Here is a 24,145-nt window from a genome sequence, read left to right on the forward strand (position 1 = left end):
TCGTCACCCTCCCCACTCAAAGAAATATTTTTATACTCAAAGGGGGTCGAGGATTGTATTCATGTGAGAAATTAGCCACTGAAAAAGTTAGAATAAATACAAGCACTCTTAAAGAACCTTTATTGCTCATTGTTTAAATTATAATATCACTGTAGATTAGTACAAAAACTGTGCAGTTACATAGTTGTACACAATCCATTTCACATATCCTAAAACAGGAAGTGTGACATGTTCCTCACTTTATCTTATTTAGAAAATAGAAAACGCTGGTATGTAGTGATTTTGATAAAGTCAGTCCTCTAAACGCAAAAAAACCCATAAAAACTACATAAACCTATAACAGCCGATGTTCTGACACAGTAAATAAATCACATCAACACAACACAGAACAAAGAAAACAAAAGTAGAATAACTGAAAGTAATGGTCAAATTAACAAAGTAGGACTGTTTTTTTAACAGAATGAGATTTTGGAGCACTGAAGCCATAAGCAGATCCCTTTACGACTAATAATGACACCGGGGTGTGTGTGTGTGTGTGTGTGTGTGTGTGTGGGGGGGGGGGGGGGGTCTCTTGAGTAAAGTATAGAATCCATTACACATGCAGTTATAAGACAACACACTAAAATGGCAAAATATAACACCTATAAATATCCGGAGACAAGCACTCAAAGAGGATACAGCACAGTTAATGGTTGTCTTCAACAGCAAATTCATTTTAGACTTCACTCTAAGTGCTCTTCCAGGTTTGCTTCGTGGCTGTCTGGCTACACAACAGATTGAACTCTGAGGCCTTGGATTCTTTACAGAAACCTCATTCAGGTGTTTTGGGGGAAACTTATCAGGCCAAATAATGGTTCATTCTTAACTGAAAGGTACTGAGTGGCTGTATCCACTGCATCATGCTGATACTCGAGTAGAAAGGGCAGTCTAAGGCTGCACACCTCCACCAAAGCTTTCATCCAGATAATTTTTTTTTTTAAACCAAATGAATTTGAAAGGTCAGTGATTTTTATGTTGGCCCCAGTTTTATATATCAAGTAAAGGGGAACGGGTCACAAAACCTTGGTGGAGGTAACTACTCAATAAGTCTTTGCACATTGGAAGGGTGAAGTGGTTCAAATTGAATATGGTAGTTTGTATGTATGTATGTATTTATTTTACCAGCATTTATATAATCAAGTTAACTGAATGAGGAGTAATATCAATAACATCATACTACTACTTACTTAATCAGAGAACAAGGCTCAGAAAAGGCTCTGATGTGTTAAGAGAGTGCTGATCAATCCAAGCTGCACAGTTCAAAATCACCCTATTGACAGGCTTTATCTGTGTAGATTTCAGCTTTAGATCAGAAGAAAAGTGATGCCAGCAAAAGGCAAAACAGGAAAATCAGTTTTCCTGTGAGGTTACAGACTATTTTATTATTGGAAATGTCTAAATGTCCTATATGTTGCTGGGTATTCCTGAGCAGCTACAGCTCCCCTCCAGAGGATTCTTGTGCTTCTGCATCTTTCTTGGTTTTCCAGTGACTCAAAATTTGGCTCAATTTACAGGAGGTTCTGTATAAGCTGTAGAACCAAAAAAATATTTTATATAGTTTAAAATTCACAATATTTTGGTTTCTGTAGACAAATAGAATTATTCATGGGTAAATTACAAAAAAAACAAAACAAACAAAAATTATTGATAGAACTTCCATTTGCTGTCATAATTCCCCTCTTACAGGCTTGGTTATCTCCTCTCCTATGCTCTGGTGTCACCTTTAAAATGTGCAGCCTTTCATTTTTTGAGTAACTTTTCCAATTTGTCCCTGTAGGCAGAAAAATCAAATAATCACTTCAAGTTTATGTTCAGTGAATCCCCCTTATATAAAAAAAATAAAAAATAGGTAGGCTTCAGTACAGAAGTGTACGTACTCTATTCTCTATCTGTAAGCACTAAGGCTTGGAGGATATCCGAAAGGGAGACGATTCCCTTCACCACCTCGTGCTCATCCACTACCACCAGCCTGTGCACCTGCAGGGAACACAAGAACATCGTTGGTGTTACACTTATCTCAGCAAGGTACCATTTTTACATAAGGAACGTGGAGAGAAACTGGTGTAAGACAAACTGTACACAGACAGCAGCTTTGATAGCAGAAGTAACAAAGAGTTGTTTTTTTTTAATATGATTTCAAATTATGTTTTGAAACAATTATGACAAGAGGTGTGCACACAAATACCACACAAAAAGGCCCCGGCATGGATTCAAATGCAGGATGTTCTTGCTGTGAGGCAAACGGGGGTGTGCTATTATTTATTATGGTGCTGATTTTTTTTAATGTATACTTAGTTCTTTAACTGAGTAGTTTGGAATAAATCACAAATTTAACAATACCTATTTTGTCCATCTACATGGCCTTGCTGCAAACCCTCGGTTTATCCTCTTTTTGAAACAATGTAGTAATATGCTAATTAGACATGTGGTAATACTGATTATAATCCTAATCCTCATTCATCTCATAGTGAGCCTTGATACAGCCTCTGAATTTCTCCTCTGCCTGAAACAAACAGCTTTAGCATCTTTCCCTTTAAGGCCACCCTCTCTTTAGCCAGCCTTCTCCTGATTTGCTGCACCTCTCAAACAGAATGTTTGAACAGCAGGTGGGTGAGGCTTCTATAGTCACAGGCAGAGCTGTGTTCCTACAATGACCATCACAGGGATATCACCTCTCACTGAAATCATACAGACCTAACAATGGGGGGGGGGACTCTGAAACAGAGCATGAGAGAATACTTTTACCTAAACTGACCTCAATATTTTAAACTTTTATATTATATAGATGGAAAGAGAACATAATGAAAGGCATAATAAGTCCCCTTTTAATGAATATTTAATTTTTCCTACAGCTGCAGTGACAAAACACTGAAAGTTAAAGCTCAAAATCTGCTACTCAGATTATGCATGATAAGGATCTTAAATAGTGGATGATTGACACATGCAGTAGATAATGTGAACAAATAATGTGTACATCCTCTTCTCACCTCAGCCTCCACCAGTCTGTTGATAATGGCCTCGAGGGTGTCATGCCTGTTGCATGTCAGCACTCCTTCAAAGTACTGTGAGCGATGCTGCAAGGCTTTGGTCACCGTCACATCCAGGTTGTTGTACGTCTTCTCTGCTGCTAGATTCTGTAAAAAGACATGCTCTTATATGATGCTTCTAATGCATTGTTCATGATTTACTGTCATCATAAAAGTGCATTTATGGTGTCACAGACAGCACAATGTGCCCTGTCAGATGGTGGTGAGACACCTAAACAGCATGCAGTGAGTGCTTATAACTTACTATAACATCAAATTTTGAGTAAATGTCCACCACTCGACCTGCGAGACAGACACAGCACAATGGAGCATAAAATTCAAGATTTCTGAGATGGTTAATGGAAAACCAACAGGGGCATCATTTCAGTCAGTCCTCATACCTTTGTCATCAACAACAGGGAGCGCTGACACTCTCTGCTCAACAAAAATACCCAGAGCTGTGTAGAGCGGTGTGTCTGCACGGACCACTGCTATGTTCTTGAAAGTCCCGATATTCAGTTCTTCTAAAGTTTGCCTCAAGAACGAGGGTTTTGGCATCTCTGCTATCTGAAAACATAACAAGCATTTTAGATAACTGAATAAAAACTGTGGGTGTTTTAGTTAAGGAAATGAGATATTCCCAGACTACTTAACTGCAGACTCTTCTCTATTCAAAACAAAAATGAAGATGGCAGATGATTTAAAGTACTTAATGCAGCTGCAGTGTGGTGAGGAGGTGAGGAGCCCCGGGGGACTTACAAAAAGCTTCAAGAACTTGAGAATCCTCTTGTGTGTGAGAATATAGAGCGTGTTCCCCGTCAGCGGGTCAATTACAGGCAATCTGTGAATCTTGTTCTTCAGCAGAGATGACACAGCATCGTACAAACTGTAACACAGAAAGTTAGTTAAAGTTATTTAGTCTGCTAAATGAGACAGAAAACGACTGAATAAAATATTATGAAGAGACACATTGATGAGCAACTTTATTAGTTACACCTGTTCAGCTGCTCATTAATGCAATTATCTAGTCAGCCAATCACATGGCAGCAGCTCAATGCATGTAGACAGATTTTACTCTGAACACTGCATGTTTGTTAGCATTTCAGAAACTGGTTATCTAATGGGATTTTCCTGCACAGACATATCTAGGGTTTTTTAATAATTAAAAAAAAACCAAAAAAAAAACCACAACACTAAAAAGGTGAAAAATGCCTCGGTGATGCCAGAGGTCAGAGGAGAATGGCCAGACTGCCTCAAGCTGATAGGAAGGTAAGAGTAACTCAAACAAACACTTTCTGCATACCAACCAAAGTATGCAGAAGAAAATCCCTGAACACACAACACACTGAAGCTTAAAGCAGAAAACACTGAAAACATCTGGAGCATCGAGAGATGAAAAATATAACAAAGATCGTCCATGACTGCCGAACAGCTAGAATCCAATATCAGACAAGAATGAGACAACATTCCTCTTCTAAAAGTCCAGCAGCTTGTCTCCTCTGTTTCCAAACTGTTGTGAAAATGAGAGGCAATGATGCAACAATGGTGTTATATAGCCCTTTAAACCGCCAATCATGTGTTTTATTGTGAATCTCAGCCCATCACCACTTGCCCTATTTTTTGTTGTTGTCGGTTTTTTGGGGGGTGAAGGGGGGTGGAGGGGTTACTTTATTTTTTAGTTATTTGATTTGTATGCGAGTGTTGTGTTTATATGATTATTTGTGCAAAATGTGAATACAAAGAAGAAAAGACACACTTTTTCAAAAAAAAAAAAAAAAAAGGACGCTACACATAGCTAAATATGGCCATGTCCCAACATTTGAGATGCGTTGTTGACATCGAATTCAAAATTATTGTGGGTGGGTTTGCCATGTTTGGCAAACACGCATTTCATTCGTTTTTATTTAGATTTCAACACAGGATCAACACAGGAAGGTTTGGGGGAATCGAGGTTGTATACTCTAGCCTTTCCTTCTCAATAGTATATCTATGCAAAGTGATTCTGGTCAACAAACTAACATCCAAAGGGACTTTTCAGAGTTTAATATTATAGTGCAAATAAGCATTCACAAACTTAAAATAGCACATTCTGTTACTTACCTTGCATTAGGAGATATGCTAACCAGGGGCTTGAAAGAGTCTTGAAGATACACCTCTATTGGAAATAAGAAAAGACAAATATGAATTTTCCCTTTAAGATATTACAAGTACATTATGTTACATATTAATAAAGGATTTTCACCTCTCCAGGTTTCAATTTTGTGCTCTTCCAACTCATATATCTGAACCTGAAAATTTACAATAAGTGAATGGAGGGATCAAGTAATGCAGAAACGAAGAGAAAGTGCATGTTTGACCAAAAATAAGGTAAAATATACATAACTAAAACAACCATGGATGGAGTTTAAGTTTGAGATTTAATTGGTTACATCTATTCAGTGTCTACATCTTACCAATGGAGATTTGTAATAGCGATGAAGAATGTTAATGAAGTCTGTGATGGTTAGCATACCTGCAGAGCAGAAACAGGAGTCCATTATTATTAAACTTCTTTTTTTTTTTTTTTTTTTTACTTTTAGTGCAACAGAGCCAAATGAAAGTTACTCTTACCAACGAAACACTGCTTCTTGCTATCCCATAAAGGCGCAGCTCGCACCCCGTTAGAAACAAGAGCAAAAAAGGCCTTTTTCACCTGAGGATGAATTGCACAACAGATTAAAGCTATACTAGATCATGAAAAATATATGTATTTAATTTAGGGCTTTTGTTTTACCTGAAGTGATGTATCAAACACAACTAATTTGGAGCTGGTGGGCACAAGGTCATAACAACGATGGGACTTCATAAACCTGGTGTACACATTGTGTTCTGGATCTACAGGAATGAGAATCAGCTGTCACTATTTTCTAAAAATAACTTTCCCAGCATGACAGACTGTGTTGCAAGCCCCTTACCTTCAATGACTGGGTCCTTCTTGCTCTCAAGATCATCAATAGTTACTGGAATCTGAAAGATAACGTTTATATCACCAAATGAAGTAATATTTTTTGGTTGCGTTCTATTATATCACACCAATATTGCTCTGACGCTACAACACTTTATTTTATACATTTTAATATTTACAATTTTTGGGGCACAAAAGAGATACATCCATACAAAGCATTTCTAGAAATAACCTGATATTTCTAGAAGTGGTTATTTCTAGAAAAATGGTTGTGTTTATGTAAAGTTTCGCAACCTGATATATTGGGTAAGATGTGGGAATGTCTGTTTTTGACATGCACGGCAAAGTCAGATCTGAAGTTTATTGTTTGTTTTAAAGAAGTTTATCGTAGCTGATGTCGGAAAAAAGTTTAAAGACCGTGAGAAGTACAGCCCAATGAGTCCTCTGATAAACATGTATTCACTGGAAGTGTCGCTGACAGGTCAGCTGTTTCCAGAGGAGTCATGAAAACCACGAAAATGTGAACAGTTTCATTGTTTATGACTTGACTCTGAGACGTGGGTAACTGTACTTTAACACCGAGCCATAGACTGCACTTAAGCAGCTGGCTAAACATCAAACAGTATAACTTTGCAGTCAAATAAGATCCTCTGTAATTAGTGAGATAATTTTGTGATTTCTAGGTGTCCAAAAAGACTCGGTTACACTGACAAGTAACGAAACTTTGGAAAATAAATAAATAAATAAATACTATAACAGAAAGGTTAGCGGAGTATTACCTAGCCTGTCAGTCAGTTGACATTACTGAGCCTGTCGAGGTGACTTTCTATTTACGCTAAGGCTCTTAAGCTGCGTCATTATGTCGCGTATTGTTACATTTGACTGGTAATTGTGACAGGTACCGGGACTGATAATTATATCCGTTTTCCTGACAACTGACTAAGCGCAATAATAAGCGGGTTGGCCCCAACGACCACTCCACCAAGAATTTGCTCGCTAGCTAGCTTGTACCGTTAGCATGCTTCAAAAAGTCGGGTAAGTTCATTTGGTTTAAACGTGAGAAAGCTGGGTGGAAAACCTCTCTGTATATGCAAGCTACTAACTTACACACTCCATGTTCCATTCGCTGATTCGCTTCTCTGTAGCCGGTTTCGTGTGCAGCTCTCCAAACCTCGAAGGTCTTCCGCTAACTAACTAACAACGATCAGCATGAATGGTTGTGTTGTCTCTGCCGTAATTGCCGTAATATTGCCGCACTCCAGGGATGTCATTTTAGCTCTGAAGCAGGTAGCGCTCAGGAGTAAAGAATTTGTAGTTTGTTTTATTATTGTGTAAATAAAAAAGCGTTTAGGAGTCCTATGGAATATTACTTTTAAGGAAAACTGAAAAATTCCCCAACTATTTAGAGTTACTCTGTTGTCTTGGAACTCTTGCATTCAGATGCTACGTAAAGTTGGTTGAACAAAAAAAAGTTAACGCTTAAGAAAATCTTCTCTAGTGCTTTTTGGCTCAGACAACTTCAAAAAAATAAAAAAAGGTTTTGGTTGGTAAGGTATATTCAGGTATATACAGTAATATGTGGGACTCAGCCACTATTGAGCAGGATGAAGATGGGAAATTGGGGACATTGGTAAATATTGAAAAAACTGGCTGAGAAAATATGTGAGTCTTCTCAGTTTCAGTTTCAGAGCAGAATAATTAGAAGCAGCATAACCTCTAACATATAACAATAATACTATATAATAAAAGAAGAAAGTAGACTATACACGTCACAAGCATCTCTCTCTCACACACACACACACGTACAGGATGGGCCATTTATATGGATACACTGTAATAAAACGGGAATGGTTGGTGATATTAAAGTCCTGTTTGTGGCACATTAGTATATGTGAGGGGGCAAACTCCTCAAGATGGGTGGTGACCATGGTGGCCATTTAGAAGTCGGCCATCTTGGATACAACTTTTGTTTTTTTTTCAATAGGAAGAGGGCCATGTGACACATCAGACTTATTGGTAATGTCACAAGAAAAACAATGGTGTGCTTGGTTTCATCCAGTATCCGTAGTTTCAGGTGCTGTACATCTCGTATCTTCACACTATAGACAATTGCCTTCAGATGACCCCAAAGATAAAAGTCTAAGGGGGTCAGATCGGGAGACCTTGGGGGCCATTCAACTGGCCCACGACGACCAATCCACTTTCCAGGAAACTGTTCATCTAGGAATGCTCGGACCTGGCACCCATAATGTGGTGGTGCGCCATCTTCTGGAAAAACTCAGGGAACGTGCCAGCTTCAGTGCATAAAGAGGGAAACACATCATCATGTAGCAATTTCAAATATCCAGTGGCCTTGAGGTTTCCATGGATGAAGAATGGACCCACTATCGTTGTACCCCATATACCAAACCATCACTTTTGTTGTTCCAACAGTCTTGGAGGGATCCATCCAATGTGGGTTAGTGTCAGACCAATAGCGGTGGTTTTGTTTGTTAACTTCACCGTTCACATAAAAGTTTGCCTCATCACTGAACAAAATCTTCTGCATGAACTGAGGGTCCTGTTCCAATTTTTTGTTTTGCCCATTCTGCAAATTCTGTGTGCCGATCTGGGTCATCCTTGTTGAGATGCTGCAGCAGCTGGAGTTTGTAAGGGTGCCATTTGTGAGTAGCTAATATCCGCCGAAGGATGTTTGACTAATGCCACTCTCCAGCGACATGCGACAAGTGCTACGCTGTGGGCTCTTGCTGAATGAAGCTAGGACAGCCACTGATGTTTCTTCATTAGTGACAGTTTTCTTGTGTCCACATTTTGGCAAATCAAACACGGAACCAGTTTCACGAAACTTAGCAAGCAGTTTGCTGACTGTAGCATGGGAGTTGAGTGGTCTCGTAGGGTGTCTTGCATTGAAATCTGCTGCAGTGACCCAGTTGTGTGTGTGTATATATATATATATATATATATATATATATATATATATATATATATATATATATATATGCACAATTTTACACCTGATAACTGTTTTGCAGAGCAGTAGAAGCATCTCCCTTTATGAATATTATCAGAAATACCACCAGTATCTCTTTTATAAGGCAAAAACATTGTGACTTAATTGCAGTTTTTGGAAAAATACAATTTTGGTTTGACTCAAATATAATGCCAGTACTAACTACCAGTACCATTTATTTTCAAATAATATAAATATGGCTATTTTACAGGACACTGAAAACCCAAATCACACCTCTAAATTTCTAAAAAAAACAAAAGAAAAAAAACCCTTTACTACACCGAACTCAATATATTTCCTTACTCCTTCTCTTTGTATTTTCCACAGTGATTTATTTCTTCCTCATTAATAGCTGAACTTTTATCTGGTGAGACTTCTGCACTGTATCTGCATCATCTGTATCACATAAACAAAGAACTACACGCAACTTAAATCCCATAGCTTTATTATTATTTGTGATTTTTTTTTGTAAAGAAAGTATGTCAATATGAATATTTAACATGATTTCAAAACTGAAAAAGAACCCCTTTTTATGCATTTAGTTTAAGTAGCTTTGGGAATCACTATAGAACAACAAAAAAAACCCAATTTGAATCATCTGCTAACAGCAAAAATTTTTCATCACATATATCACCAATATAATCAATATTCACAATATAAGGATGCTCTAATATATTGGTATCTGCATATAATTGTCCTATTGACCGTCATTGGCCTGTTAAATAATACTAGATGGACTGATGTCAGCAGTTATAGTTTCTCTATTGAGTAACATCAAATTTGAATGGGTAGAGTACTCAAATCTTGTAGTAAAGGGCAATAAAACTTAAAATTAAAAAATAAAATAAAATTCTTGTACAAAAAGCAGATTTAATAAAACTAATTTCACAAGCTAAGTTCCAAAAAGGAACGGGGGGAGGGGGGGGCAAAGTCATCAGGCACATCAGATGAGTAACAGATTTATTTATATACAAAACTGTTTACAGCAAGATTTCTGAATCAACATTGACCCATAGGAAAATATTGGTGTTCAGGTGTACGACACCTACACCCAAGGTGTCAAGTTAACAGAAGGGGGGAAAAATACTTTTAAGAGCACCTTGAGTCATGAAAGGAAGCAGATGAGGGAGTTTGAACAACAGTAAGGCACAAGACACAGCATCACCAGCTTCTGTTCAACCATCGTCATCAATTTGCAGCTATTCATTCAGCACAGCACTTGATAAAAAGTTACAATTAACCACTAAAGGTACAACATCGGGATTATGGGGAGAAGCTCCACAGTTTGTCACATATTCATAAGGCTACAGATTCTATGAGGAAAAACAAAAAACACATCATCATTAAGGACCTCAAGTATCTGACTGCAACCATGCAAGTCCACAGTTTGAATTCAGTGGACTGCATACCATACTGACTTGGCTTTATCGAACCCACAGGAACCATCAAATCAAAACCACCAGATCAAAAAAAGATAATAATAAATTCTAAGCTAACTCAGGCATTTTGCCACTTAACCTTACACAATGTTAAAAAGTATTTAAAAAAAACCCTCAATGTTCATAATTAACAATGCACATATATGCATAAACTCTACTTAGGATATTTAAGAGAGCAAAACTGCATCACTCAAGAGATAACCAATGATACCAAAAACCAATTTCTAAGATTAAATTTTTATTTTTATTTTTTTTTTAAAAAGGCCATAAGTGGTAAATAGCAAAGATCTACTCAAATCTATCCTAAATCTCTCTGAGTGCTGTCCATAACATCTTTATTACAGTTAATCAGAAATTAAAATGTAGAAACAATGACAGTCTGTTTATCAGAACCTAAGATGTGAGTTGTCAAATATTTGAATATATAACAGACTTCTCTTGTCATAAAGACACAGCCCCACAGTTCATTAGTGAAAGGTACCTGAAGATGAGGAGACAAAGTTATTACAGTGAGGACTGTGAAACCACAGTGGGATATCTAATGTACAATGTCAGTATAGGCTATCCAAGGAAACCCACCATTTGTAAGAAACAATGACACTTTAACACCACATTTAAAGCAATGTGAACTGCGACTCTGCATCGATGCCAAAAAAGACCAGCTGAAGTAATACACCAGTCCTCGGAAAGACCATTAACCAGCCATCACTGGAGAGTAATAAGGCATATGCCAGTGATTTCTCAAAGATTAGGGGGGGAAATGATGCAATCAACATGAAGCAACAAATCTGAATGTCTAATTTTTTTCCGAGGATTTTGTTCAACTCAAAAAAAAAAAAATAAATAAAAAATAAATCAAGATTATGCCCAGACGTAGCTTACATTTCAATATTGGAAGGTGGTGTTCATCAAAGATGCTGCTTTGTTTAAAACAGAGTTTAATCCTTGTTTTAGAAACTTCTGTCTCAGTTTATCAACTGTCTGAGCAGTTGCTTTGCTATGTAAATTAATCTAACATCACAATGAAGCAGAAAAGTTCCACCGCTGTGTCTTGGTGTCGGTGAGGTCACGATTGGCAAGCTGGTGAAGTTGTGCCTCCTGTCTTCAGTAAGTTAGCTTACTGATGTGTTGGATACACTTTCACATCACAATGCACTTCTTCTCCTCTGGGGGAGCATTGCCATCAGCTTTCTCCATCTCCAAAATGATCCGCTTGAAAACCTCCACAGCAGTCTGCATCACAAGAATTTTGCCATTAGAGTGTTAATGTTCTCAGAAATTAATGTGGACTCGCTAGCATTCAGAGTTAGCATTCAATAAGATATTTCTCACTACCTCGTTTTCCTTGGCTGAGGACTCCATGAATGCAGCACCCCAGGAATCAGCAAGTTTTTTTCCCTCCTCTGGCTTGATAACCCTGAAAGGAAAAAAAAAAAAACAAGCAAAAAAAACAAACAAAAATAAATACATAAATATTAGAATATTAAAAACAAAAAGGTGCCATTGGTACAGTTACCATTCTACTAAGATATATTTTTACACTTTCCGAAATCTGGATTACCTTTCCATATGGAGATCTTTTTTGTTCCCTACAAGAACAGTTGGGACCCTAAAAAGACAAAAGCCTGATTGTATTAAACATAACTTAAAGAGAAAAAAAAGAAAAAAGAAAAGAAAAGGGAACAAAAAGACAACATAGAAAATATTGAAATTTAAAGAACCAGCTAAACTTACTGAATCTTCCCAACCATGTCTAGCAGTTTATCATGTAGAACCTGCACAACTTCAAAACTGAACAGAAAGATATTTCAGCATGTGAGACACTGATCAGACAGTAGATTTAACATACATCTTATGTATCTATAATTTATCACGATAAACATTTTGTACAAAAAAAACCTAAAAAAACAAACAAACAAACTACAGCCTGGAAAATTATAATAAAGTGGATTTGATTGAAAAACACTTTATGACAGTAAGAAAAAAGAGAATATAACATGACTGCAAAAAATAAGGGTAAAAAAAAGACTACACTTGTGTTTTCTGATTAGTGTATTATCAGCTTCCCTCGGAGGCTATATCTGAAAATATGTCAAATCACAGTGTTGGTATGATTTTCTAGAAACAAAGCATGGCAGTTGTAGTACAAAGAGTCTGGAAACCTGTGCTAGTGTATCCAAAATTAGTCCCAATCATCAACTCACCTCTTCATGGAAGTCACTGAATAGACAAGGACATAGCCATGGATGTCCATTGAGTGGGATTGTGGAAAAATTGAGTACTCATCCTACAGACAAGGGCAAATAAGACATCTGAGCACATGTTATGACATGGGCAAATTATCGACTGAAAACAAATGCTCGGCGTTAGTTTACATATTAACATAAACTACTTACTTGTCCAGCTGTATCAACTAGCTGAAGATTGAAGTCTTGACCATTCACACTGACCATTTTGTTAAAGGCTTTGTTAAAGGAAAGAAAGGTGAACTAGTTTTACAATTCGCTATATGCAATCAAACAGGAAAAAATGTCTTTGTTGTAACACTGTACCAAAAAAGAAAAAACTAATGGCAAACTTACTGTTTTCAATGGTGGGGTCATAGGAATCGACAAACTGCCCTTCCACAAACTGTATTGTAAGGGATGACTTTCCTGAGCGTTAAAAAATAAAATAAAAACATAAACAAACATTATGCAGTTAGTTACAATTATTCTGAGACATGATTTAAACATCTTGTGCTTGTTGTTGATTTCTTGATCGTTTAAGCCTTTATACTGTAGATAAGTAATTTTAACGCACTACAAATCCTACAAATTCTGTAACCTGGTCAGGAATTTAAGATGTATTGCCACAGTAAATGTTTCACATAGTTATTTTAATGTCCAATTATAGTCCCCCTGTGGTATCTAGATAAGCTAACATGTTTTAAAAGTTAGGTAATGAAAGCAAAGGATGGCTGGCAAAAAGTGGAGGACTGTTCTTCTGATAGGCAACTGCCTCGAGTGCCAGTGTCCTGCAGGTTTTAGATATCACCCTTTGTCAACGTACCTGAATCAAATGATTAGTTTATTACCAGGCCTCTGGAGAACTTCAGCACATGTTGGGGAGGTAATTTAGCCATTTGAATCAGCTGTGTTGGATCAAGAACACATCTAAAACCTGCAGGACACCGGCACTTGAGACCTTGAGTTGCCTACCCCTGTAGACGTATCTGCTATACAACCATAAAATGCTGACATGTAGCATTCCTATGGGGTTATGTTCTGTTACAGCTATAAACGTTTTATGAGTATATACAAATTTTATGTAGGCATGTAAATGAATTTAGAATTATAATTTATCTAAGTAATGATGTGATAAAAGTTTTCACAGTGACAAAAAAAACTGATATTTCTCTGTAAAACACCTGCACATATTATAGTACAGTTTCTGAATCAGAACTGTAGATTATTTAATTATGGACATACAGAAAGAGAAACGTTTTTAAGTGCTATTTCAAAAGAACACAGTTTTAAAGGAAGTACTGTACAAAGTCTTAAATCTTAAAGATACTAACAATTAAGTTAAATTACATGTATATTTCTTTAAATACCAGAATTTTTACTTTTTTAAAAAAATTTCTAATTAGGTAATTAGGTTTAGTTTTCAGTTAGTGGGTTTGTTCATTTCAGTTTGGTTTTTATTATTTTAGTTTCATTTTTAGTTTCTGTGACAAATACTGATATTTCTCTGTAAAACACATGCACCTATTACTATACCGATGCTGATTCAAAACTGTAGTTGATTTATTTGTAGACTTTTAGAAAGAAACTCTCTTTCAAGAGTTTTGTTTTTTAAAACAACAGATTTTAAAAGGACATACTTTACACTCTCCTTTTTAATACAGACGCCGACACTTGTGTAAACAAAAAGTCACTAGGCCAGAACAACAAATTATGGCGCTTCATTGGTCACACAATGAGGTTTCATAATTTAAACTAATTTAAATAATACAATAAGAGGTTTATTCTTGTTGCAGATTGAGTTTCTTAAAATCTGGACGTTATGATTGACCTGCTAAGCTAGAAGTTTGGAGCACACATTACTTGGCACTCCACCAGGGTATCCCCGGCTAAGTTTATTTTCACCGGTCACCTTTCATCTAGAAACGTGTGGATACAACTGTACAGCAACACTGGTTGACTTGAAGGTGCTTTAGTAGTTAATGTAGAAGAGAAAAAAAGAGCCCTGAGAAACAAAGGTAAGCTAGCGTTACTGTTGTACTTCGGATACGCTCACAAGGAAAACAAAGCCAGGACGTTAGCCTGTTACCCAAGCTAGCTGTGCAAGAGCTCGAACCTGTACTCACCTACAGACCGGTAACCTATAACGGCGATCTTTCTGTATTTCGGTTGAGGCATTGTAGTGAAAAGCGGTGTTGAGTAGGTCTTTGAAAAATGTAGTACACCACCTATATTTACTATCTAAGCAAACTTTTATCGCCACATTCGTCTCGCGTCACGTGACAACAACAAACTTTTTCGAGCCGCCGCTCGAGTTCTCCGCTGGGCCTCAAACTGGAACTGCAGAGTTTAGCTACCGTAAATACAGCTTATAGTCGTATAAAACTAAGCCCCTGCCTTCATCCAGTACATCATCGATTCTGGTGGGTATTCTGAAAGGATGTAACTGTCGTTCCAACCCAAAGTGGAAACGGGGAGGGGGGGAGGAAAAAAAAAAGCTGGTTCAACGCGGTCGCTGCTATCTGCAAGTCAAACTGACGGAAACTGTCATTGTGTAAGCACACCGTCGTAAAATCAGCCCACACGTCAGAGCGGCACGGGCCGTTTGCACAGCAGAGGTCACTCTTTGTACGTCCCAGCGTGTGCGTGACCACCATACTTACTTTTTTTTAGACTTTTCCAGACCGACCTTCAATGCACAGTACTCGGAGAAATGTCAGATAAAGCAGTGTTGATTTTCCAAGTTTCAGTGCAGACATGATTTTTTTAGACTTAGGGGGCATTCTACAATTGGGGGACAATTTACTTAAAAAATAATAATAAGCAATAAATCAAAGGTAAACGTTTTATGATATATATTATTTGTTGTGTGCTATGCAATTTTAAAGATATTGTGTGGAGAGAGATTTGTAAGTAATTTTGGACCCGCTGAAGTCTAAAAGAAATTACTGTATCTCTGGCAAATACATACTCAGGACTGTTTAATAATATTTCATATGTTTTTAATAAATGTTTGTAATGTTTGTTTTACCAGAGTTGCATATCTGTGCTAGTTTTAGCGTTTTCTTGGAAAAAGATGTCAGCTGCAGAATGTGATGTAGTGTGAAAGTCGAGAATGAATTTGGGTAACATGTTAAAATGACACTCAGAAAAGATTAAGGAAAAATAAAAAATATGCCAAAGAGGACTGACTTTTGGTCTAGCCATGGTATTAGCACATGTCAACTCCTTTTTGTCATGTTGCTTACTTTTTGTCTCTTCCTTTTCCAGGCCAAGTAGGTTTCAGGAAGTTGATTGCACACACGCTGTGGGAAACAATTTGCAGAATATAATTGTTGTTCTTTAAAATATGTTGATGTTGAATAAATGGTTTAAAAAATATAAGGGACATATATGGATGAACAGAAATTGTGGATTTATATCTTATTTTAACTGTTATATTTGACATGGTTACCAAGAAGCTGGGATGAGAGAGGAGGAGTTATAGGTTTGGACTATTTAATTAGTTTTTAGGGAGGTTTTTTTTTTTTTTAACTTTTTTTTAAATTATTATTCTTAATTCAGTTTAGTTTCAGTTAGTTTCATAGCAGGTTTGACCATTTGAGTTTTTGTTGTTTGAAAATGTTCAGATTTTTTATTTATTTATTTAGTTAGTCAGTTTCAGTCTTTGTAAGTATTGTTTGGAGGGCATATGTGAGACGCACGATTTAGGAAAACTAGTATAACGTTCAGTCTTGTAGAAATCCAAGGTCTCAATAAACACATCCACCAAAGTGTCATCATAAGGAAGATTGTTTCCACCACTAATTAATTTTTTTTCCTGTAAGTTGATCAGGCTATCTAACGTGAAAATTGGAGATAATAACTTGACATTTTTCACTTGCTTCTTTTTGTTGTCATTTTTCTTCAGTGGCAGAAACAAGCCTTAATATCACCACACATGTTGTAATAACAAATTTTACCAAACCAACAAATACTAAAACAACATTTCCTCTAAATGTTTTATTTCCTTTTGGTTTTTTCACAAAATAATTTCAGTTATTTTTAGTTTTTTAAATCTTTTTAAAATGCATTTCATCAGCTTATAATGTATTTATTCAAAATATGAATCTCAAAGATAACCACTAAAGGATATCATTTTAATACACTGGAAAAAACCACACAATTTACCTTTTGTAAACACAGTAGAGTATGTGGCAGGAAGAGAAAAGTACCCAGCTCTGATCCACAGCAGTAGTGGGAAAAGTATTATGATTCCTTGCTGAGTACAATTATCTGTATATTGATGCAAAACACTTTTAAAAACAGTCTGATGGGAAGAGGAATCACTCATTGCTGGATCAGTGACTAAAACCTTTGCCCAGGTCTTTAAAACCTGTATGAGCACCACCGGGAAAATGTGCAAAAAAATTAGTGCTAGTGCCAGCTGCCACAAACATATATACTAAAACTGAAATAAAAAGAAACGTGTATTTAATTATTTATTTAGGCTGGGTTAAACAATGCCGCAGCGGAATACATTTATTTGAGTGACTTGTTTATATGTTCAGCTGAAGTCATAATCATGTTTAAAAAAAAAAAACGTATTCTCTAACAGTGAAGATGCATACCTCACCATTTAGTTATTTCGTTTAAGACAAGACATACTGGGAATTGATCAGGAGCTGTAAAGAAATCTCTCTCCAGAAGAATGCAGTCCTAGGAACAGAAAGCATACTGCATAGAACCCACAGGCTTGGGATCTTAGCATCTGTTGTGTGTTAACACAATGCCATAATCTTCCCAGGAGTGGATGTGCTAGCAAATTCACGCCAAGGTCAAACCATGCAGTGCTCAGAAAAAATGCCAAAAAAACCCCCAAGACTCACATCTTGGACTCCATATTCCTCAGTTAGCATGTAAATGATAAAGTTCATGACAGTACAATTAGAAAATAACTGAACAAGTATGACTTGTTTTTAAAGGGTTGCCATGAGAAACAATCTTCTCTCTTAAAAGAATATAGCAGCACAGCTAAGGTTTGCAAGGTTACTTTTGAAGAAACCATTAACAAAGAAATCTTGGGCTATTTGTAACTAAAAGTGGTTGTGTTGAAAATATTTTTAATTTAATATTCAACATAAATTATTACAAATTAATTTGCATGCTTGCTTTATGAGCCGGGTGATGGTTGTGCAGTTAACCAGAGCTCTGGGAAACGGGTAGCTGTTGCTGCGTTGGAGATGTAACCCGGAAATTATTTGAAGCTGGAGGTAAACCCTGCCAGGAAATGCTGCTGTCATAATCAAACAGATGAAAATACGGAATAAGCTCACTGAAACGGCCCTTACAGGGAAAGGTAATTTAGTAGTTACTGGACAACTGGGCAGCTTTAAAACTACTGCTTCTGTGGTGTTGTTTTATACAAGTCAGCTTTAAAGCTGCTAGGGGAGCAGGCCAACAGCTAGCGGGCAAGCTGTAGCATTGTGGCTGGCTGTGGGTGCCATAGCAACCGTTTAGGAAACACTGGCAGTAGTGGCTAGCTCGTTAGGCTAGCGTTGGTTTGTTATGCTAGCGTTAAACACGACGCCGAGGAGTGTCCAAGTCAGCCCTAGTTAATTATTGTCACAAGTCAGCGCTATCTACTCGCATCGCCGCGCATGTTACTTAATTCCAACTTTGCTCCGTGCTTTCTAGCAAGCTGTCGGTGATGGCACACCGCCGTAACGTTAAAGTGTTAAGTTTAGCTAACTTGGCCAACGGTAATTTCCATCACATGCAGTAGGCTAACGTTAGCCGCCAAGGCCGTAAACTTAGGTTACCTCAACGCCACCGTTATGTAAACGTTTGCACCGTTTTTTGTCGTTTATTGTCTCAATTTCCGATTTAATCTTTCTCATGTTAGATTAGCGCAACTTTAAGTCACTTTAGCAGCGTTGTCATCGCTCACCTCAATTGTTAGGGAGTCTTATCTGGGGTTGGTAAGGTTAGGTATGATGCTGAGATTAGCTGCTAGTTAATTATTTTTTTTGATTGATCTTATTGATAGCAACAGACACGGATTTGATTTGATTTTTTTAAATTGTTGTTGTTATAAATGAATGGCCGTTCTTGCGCCGCAACAACAAATTAACGATATTACGTCTTAGTTAGAAAATTAAATGTAAGCGTTTATTTAGTTTTTTATCCCTTTGTTAATTGAAAGGGGTGTAGTCTAACGTGCTGTTTACAATCTAAGCCACACCACAATTACTTGATTTCAGAAAATGTCACGTTCCGACCTCAACCTGCAATAATTCATGTTTAAAGAATTAAGCGATTGTAGACAAATGGTTAGGTTTGTGTGCGTGAAAGAGAATTTATGTTTGTCACAAATGTCATTTCAGTATTCAGTCTGAACTAGTATGGATGTTGATGACTGCAATGGACGGTCTTACATATCAGGTGCAGCTCTGATTTATTTAGTCACCCATATATACTTACCTTCTAAATTAGGCATGTTTTTTTTTTAAATGATATATCTTATTTTGGTTCTTTTCTTGGCAGCAGGTAGTGGAGACTCTTCATTGGAAAGAGAGTTTTCTGGAGCTCTTGGAGGTCCAACAGTGAGCACCCCAAACAGCAAGGAAAACTCTCCCAGTCGCTCCCTCAGTGGTCAGTGAGAACTTATAGCATCTTCATTAGTTCCATCTATATGAAGCTTTTTATTCTCTCAGTGTGATTGTCAAATTTTTATTTTCTAATCTAGATAAATATTTTTATAATCTTCTTCTCATAATCAGATTATGTTTATACATTAATAATATGAATTTTAAATTAACTTACTGGAGCAGCACTATTCACCCTACAGTGCTGGGGAAAGTATTTTACAGCATTGTGAACTACATCCCATGATTTCCCACTTACATGTTTAAGATCACCGAACAAAATTTAAATATAGTCCAAGCAAATACATTATATAACATATATAACTGCAATCAAGCATTTGTGATAACTAGCAGTGATTCTTTCACATTGCTGTGGAGGAATTTTGGCTCACACATCTTTGGAGAATTGTTTTCAAAATGTTTTGAAAACACTGTTGGGTTTTCAAACATAAATGACCTGTTTAAGCTCATGCCAAAGCATCTCAATCTGATTTAAGTCCGGATACTGACTAGGCCACTCCAAAATCTTTTTTTATTTTATTTTATTTTTTTTAATTTTTAGCCAGTCTGAAGTAGGCTTGCTGGTGTGTTTCCAATTATTGTTTTGCTGTATAACACAAATGCGCTTGTACTTCTGTAGCCAACTCCATTAAAGTGGAGTTGTATAGTGATGAAGACCCAGGTCGGAGTACTGAAGATGAGCGAGGAGAGCGGGTGGAGGAAGGAGGTCCAGAGCAAGGTTCTGAGGCTGTCACAAGCTATAGAGAGCTCACCAATTCTGAAACTATGCCAGGTGGAGCCACCAGACTGCCAAATGGAAAGCTCAAGTGTGACATCTGTGGAATGATCTGCATTGGGCCTAATGTGCTTATGGTGCACAAACGCAGCCACACAGGTGATCAGTCAGTTGAGTTTGGATAAATATAGAGATGGTATCTTTGCTTGTTATTAATGAAACTAGGTCAGATGAGGGGGGGGACGACATCTTGGAATTTTATAGAAAATCAGCATTGTATACAATTGATGTACTATATTGACTTAAAAAAAACCCTTTGAGGTATAGTTGCAACTAACTCAAATTTTTTGAAATATAAATTATGCTTAAGAGGTTGAGTTACCAAGTTTAAGTTTTCTACAGGTGAGCGACCATTTCAGTGTAATCAGTGTGGCGCGTCCTTCACTCAAAAGGGAAACCTACTCCGCCACATCAAGCTGCACTCAGGGGAGAAGCCCTTTAAATGTCCCTTCTGCAGCTATGCCTGTCGAAGACGGGATGCACTTACCGGCCATCTTCGCACTCATGCAGGTAGGACAGATTCAAGCCCGGTAGGTGTTTGTGTGTTGTTTGCTTCAGTTTTGTTTTTTCCATTGTAGTGTACAATAACAGTGAAAATGCTGTATTTCCACTTGTTTTACCAGTGTCTTCTCCAACTGTTGGGAAGCCGTATAAGTGCAGCTATTGTGGCCGTAGTTACAAGCAGCAAAGCACTCTGGAGGAGCACCGTGAGCGCTGTCATAGCTATTTACAGAGTCTGGATTTCCAGCAGCCAACCAGTGCACCAAATTCAGGTATGTGTTCATAGATATAACTTGCACAGTATGGTGTTAAAGAAATACCAGCCTCCTAAAGGGAGTGTAGTAGCATCTAATGTAGACATGTAGTTTGCCAGCTTAGCAAGTTAACGCTTAGAACCCACTTTATCCAAACCGGAATTTAGGCAAACACAAATAGAAAATCCTAAAATAAAAGTAATAATAGTTTGTTTATACTCTGTACAGGAGAGGAAATGAGAGAGCTAGAGTTTATACCAGATCCTCTACTGCAGCCATCCTCAGACAAGATGGCATTTATCGATCGGCTCGCCAACAGCATCACCAAACGCAAGAGATCCACGCCACAAAAATTTGTAGGTGAGCATTTGGTCTCAGTGTGGACGGTTTCAGGAAACTCAGAAAGCAATAATCATTACTTGAATTGGAATACAGCATGAAGTAAGACAGAAATCTTTTGTTGTGCTTATATTACCAGCCACTATAATTTTAGATATCCAATTAGCACACAGTATTTATTTGGTTAGGAAAGGTCTGAAAGCTGCTCTCAGTATAGCAATCTAACTGAAAAAAGAAACACACAAGGAAAAAACTAAGTTTTGAGCATCTTGTAAAATTAGGAAAATAACCAGCATCATCGTAAAATAGAGAATGTATCCAAAATGCTGACTGTCATTGTACTGTATTATAAAGTCATATCTTTCTGTGTTGCAGGGCAGAAGCACATACGCCTCAACCTTGCAGATACACCTTACGAGCTCACTGCTAGTTTGGATAAAGATGGAGACATGCACCCAGTGGACCTTGATGCCCCACACTTTACTGGTCTGGGAGGAGAATATGTAGGTGTTGCAGGTACTGGAAGAGGAGGGGTATCAGACACACTCAGATCCTTGCACCTTCCCACCAGTCACTCTTCAAGTTTATCAGAACTCAGGCCGATTCACAGCTTCAGTCATGCTCCTGTTCCCCTTGGGCCAAGGTTAGATTGCACAGGGGCAGGAGCTGGCCTGGGAGCTGTGGGTGTTGGGAGCAGGGAGGCAGCAGAGGGTCACGAAGACCTGCCTCCGGGTCGAAATCACGCCCCTTCTCCTAGCAATGGCTGCCAGGATTCTACGGACACAGAAAGCATGGCAGATGAGCCTTACAACAGCTGTGCTCCGACTCCGACTTTGTACAGTAACAACGGCCATCACCTCCTCCACTCTAACAACCATAACCCAGCACCTCCACCCATCGCACACCACAGGAGTCGGGGCAGACACAGCCCCAGTCATGCCAAAGACCGGGAGATGAAAAGAGAGGATGGAGGCCATTCTGCTCTCCCTCCTCCCACACATGCTCCAACACCGAGCTCACCTACGGCACCCTCTTCTACCTCCAAGGAGACTTTTCGGGTTGTAGACGGGGAGGGGCGAGCTGTGCGCTCTTTCCGCTGCGAGCACTGCCGCGTGCTTTTCCTGGACCATGTTATGTTTACAATCCACATGGGTTGCCATGGTTTTCGGCAGCCTTTTGAGTGCAACATCTGTGGCCATCGCAGCCAGGATCGCTATGAATTTTCTTCGCACATTGTCCGTGGAGAGCACATCTTTGACTGAGAATAAAAGGACAGCCTGCTGCCCTTAGTTTTTTTTAAATTTTTTTATTTTACACTGAGAATGGGAACTGGTTGAGTTTGGTCTGCACAAAAGCGAAAGGCATCTGTGATGATGTGAAACTGATGTTCCTAACGACACCGACACAGTTGGCATTAGTGGAAAGCTCGTGTATATGTTTAAAGAATTAGAGTAGTAGTTGCTTTCTGTCCACTTTTAACAAGAAATCTATATTAAATTATTAAAGTAGATGAAGAGCCAACACTTTTTCATCCACAGATGTGCCTTGCTCTAAAATTCAGAATTTTAGCTCTGCTGCACACATTATTGTAGACAAATCTGACTTTTGTTGCTGAAATCTTTCACCCCTTGCACAATTTAGCAGAGATGAAAGAAAATGCTAAATATAAAGTTTGTAGGCTTGCAATCCCTACAGAATTTTTTTGACACCTTCTAAAAGCACTTTTTCCAATTAAGTGATTCTCAAACAGACTTTAGGTTTGGCCAGGTTTTTTCCTAGCCCGGGGTTGATTCTGTACAAGTTTTATAATGCAAAGTAAAGTGCAGACCAAACTTAAAAACCAAGTCCAAGTCATGTAGACTTTAATGTTTGAGGGTTTGTCATTGGAATAGAAATGCACTTTGGTTTCAGTGTGAATGGAGTGAACAGAGTGTGTGTGTGTGTCTGAGAGAAAGGAAAGCTGCAAGATTGTGTGTGATTGTTTTTGAAAGTAAATTTAAAACGTAAAATGGAAAATGAAGGCCTTTATTCCTGTGAGTGAATGCCGTGTTGGAAGTGTATGAATTGTTTTCCTTTTCTATAACTGCTTTTGTTGCACTGATACCTGCCAGAATACAATGACTATATTAAACTATTTTATAGAATACATTAATGACCTGCACATTTCTCTGAAAATGTGAGGGAAGAACAGGTGGAATGTTTTTCTCACTAGGAACAGGATTCGAGCATCACTGCCACAACTTGAGAGATTACCGAAGGAGGTTTAGGTGTTCGTTTTCTCCCCGTACAAAAACTCCCTCATATGGCAAACCAACAATAATAATCAACAAATCTGCTTATGCTGTATTTAAACATGATTTTGGTGTTGCGTCATTGTCCCGTGCCTTTCTACACGTTTCTGACCAGACTGAAGGATGTGAGATATAAAATCATTTCTGTCTTGTAGTTTGACTGTAGCTTTTTAATCTATCTAACAGAAGTCTGGCTCCCCCCACCACCCCCAACAGTTTTATCAGCAAAGATCAATTCTGATGCCTGAGCAATGTTGATGATGATGAAATGTGCATGGCTTTTGAAACATGCTGCTATGACATGGGTGTGCAGTAAATCAGTAGCACTTCACTACCGTCCTCATGGGTTAGAAACAAAGACTTTTATTTACATTTTTTTCCTGTTAGGACATTTTAAACCAGTCGCTTGAGTTACAATAGAACGAAATGGGAGTCTTTCATATCGCTTGGGATATATATATATATATATATATATATATATATACACACATAAAACAAGGGGAAAAAAAAATATCCTGTCTTGGTCATTTGTGTGGAAATGAAATGTGAAGAGAAATGTGTCAGCTTTTGGTTCTATTTATTTTCATGTTAAAACAGCAGAGATGGTTGTTGTAATCTCTGTGAGTAATTAGTTTAACACAAGCACAATACGTTT

The 24,145-nt window shown here is 37.8% G+C and overlaps 3 protein-coding genes across 3 annotated transcripts; 1 reads left to right on the forward strand and 2 right to left on the reverse strand.

The window, feature by feature from the left end:
- Positions 1–103: 103 nt before the first annotated feature.
- On the reverse strand, positions 104–7,263 carry prkag1 (protein kinase, AMP-activated, gamma 1 non-catalytic subunit). Its single transcript, XM_080891187.1, has 13 exons — positions 7,117–7,263; positions 6,020–6,071; positions 5,839–5,939; positions 5,676–5,757; positions 5,519–5,577; positions 5,308–5,353; positions 5,166–5,220; positions 3,825–3,951; positions 3,467–3,632; positions 3,331–3,368; positions 3,027–3,173; positions 1,917–2,016; positions 104–1,810 (listed from the first exon to the last, which is right to left on the reverse strand). The coding sequence occupies exons 1-12, from the start codon at positions 7,123–7,125 to the stop codon at positions 1,918–1,920; spliced, it is 981 nt and encodes a 326-aa protein (XP_080747313.1). The 5' UTR covers positions 7,126–7,263; the 3' UTR covers positions 104–1,810; position 1,917.
- A 2,702-nt stretch (positions 7,264–9,965) lies between these two features.
- rhebl1 (Ras homolog, mTORC1 binding like 1) lies at positions 9,966–15,227 on the reverse strand. Its single transcript, XM_080890502.1, has 8 exons — positions 14,810–15,227; positions 13,041–13,112; positions 12,855–12,922; positions 12,663–12,745; positions 12,193–12,249; positions 12,020–12,067; positions 11,794–11,875; positions 9,966–11,691 (listed from the first exon to the last, which is right to left on the reverse strand). The coding sequence occupies exons 1-8, from the start codon at positions 14,859–14,861 to the stop codon at positions 11,599–11,601; spliced, it is 555 nt and encodes a 184-aa protein (XP_080746628.1). The 5' UTR covers positions 14,862–15,227; the 3' UTR covers positions 9,966–11,598.
- Positions 15,228–18,113: 2,886 nt separating this feature from the next.
- On the forward strand, positions 18,114–23,719 carry LOC308402170 (zinc finger protein Eos-like). The gene is given in 9 exon segments (XM_080890839.1): positions 18,114–19,106; positions 19,212–19,316; positions 19,950–20,204; positions 20,448–20,615; positions 20,729–20,878; positions 21,089–21,220; positions 21,575–21,721; positions 21,724–21,869; positions 21,871–23,719. Coding segments are annotated over 9 exon segments (1,734 nt in total). The 5' UTR covers positions 18,114–19,066; the 3' UTR covers positions 22,462–23,719.
- Positions 23,720–24,145: the final 426 nt, after the last annotated feature.

This window comes from Rhamphochromis sp. 'chilingali' (genome assembly GCF_963969265.1).
Source record: "Rhamphochromis sp. 'chilingali' genome assembly, chromosome: 9".
In the NCBI taxonomy this organism is placed as follows: domain Eukaryota; kingdom Metazoa; phylum Chordata; class Actinopteri; order Cichliformes; family Cichlidae; genus Rhamphochromis; species Rhamphochromis sp. 'chilingali'.

Excerpts from the sequence above, each read along its gene's own strand:
- prkag1 (XM_080891187.1), bottom strand. Across the intron at positions 5,940-6,019 it reads GAAGGACCCAGTCATTGAAG|ATCCAGAACACAATGTGTAC; the intron begins GTAAGGGGCTTG and ends TCATTCCTGTAG. Across the intron at positions 2,017-3,026 it reads ACAGACTGGTGGAGGCTGAG|GTGCACAGGCTGGTGGTAGT; the intron begins GTGAGAAGAGGA and ends TGTTCCCTGCAG.
- rhebl1 (XM_080890502.1), bottom strand. The coding sequence starts at position 14,861 with ATGCCTCAACCGAAATACAGAAAGATCGCCGTTATAGGTTACCGGTCT. Across the intron at positions 12,923-13,040 it reads TGACCCCACCATTGAAAACA|CCTTTAACAAAATGGTCAGT; the intron begins GTAAGTTTGCCA and ends CCTTTAACAAAG. Across the intron at positions 11,692-11,793 it reads CCTCAGCCAAGGAAAACGAG|ACTGCTGTGGAGGTTTTCAA; the intron begins GTAGTGAGAAAT and ends CTTGTGATGCAG.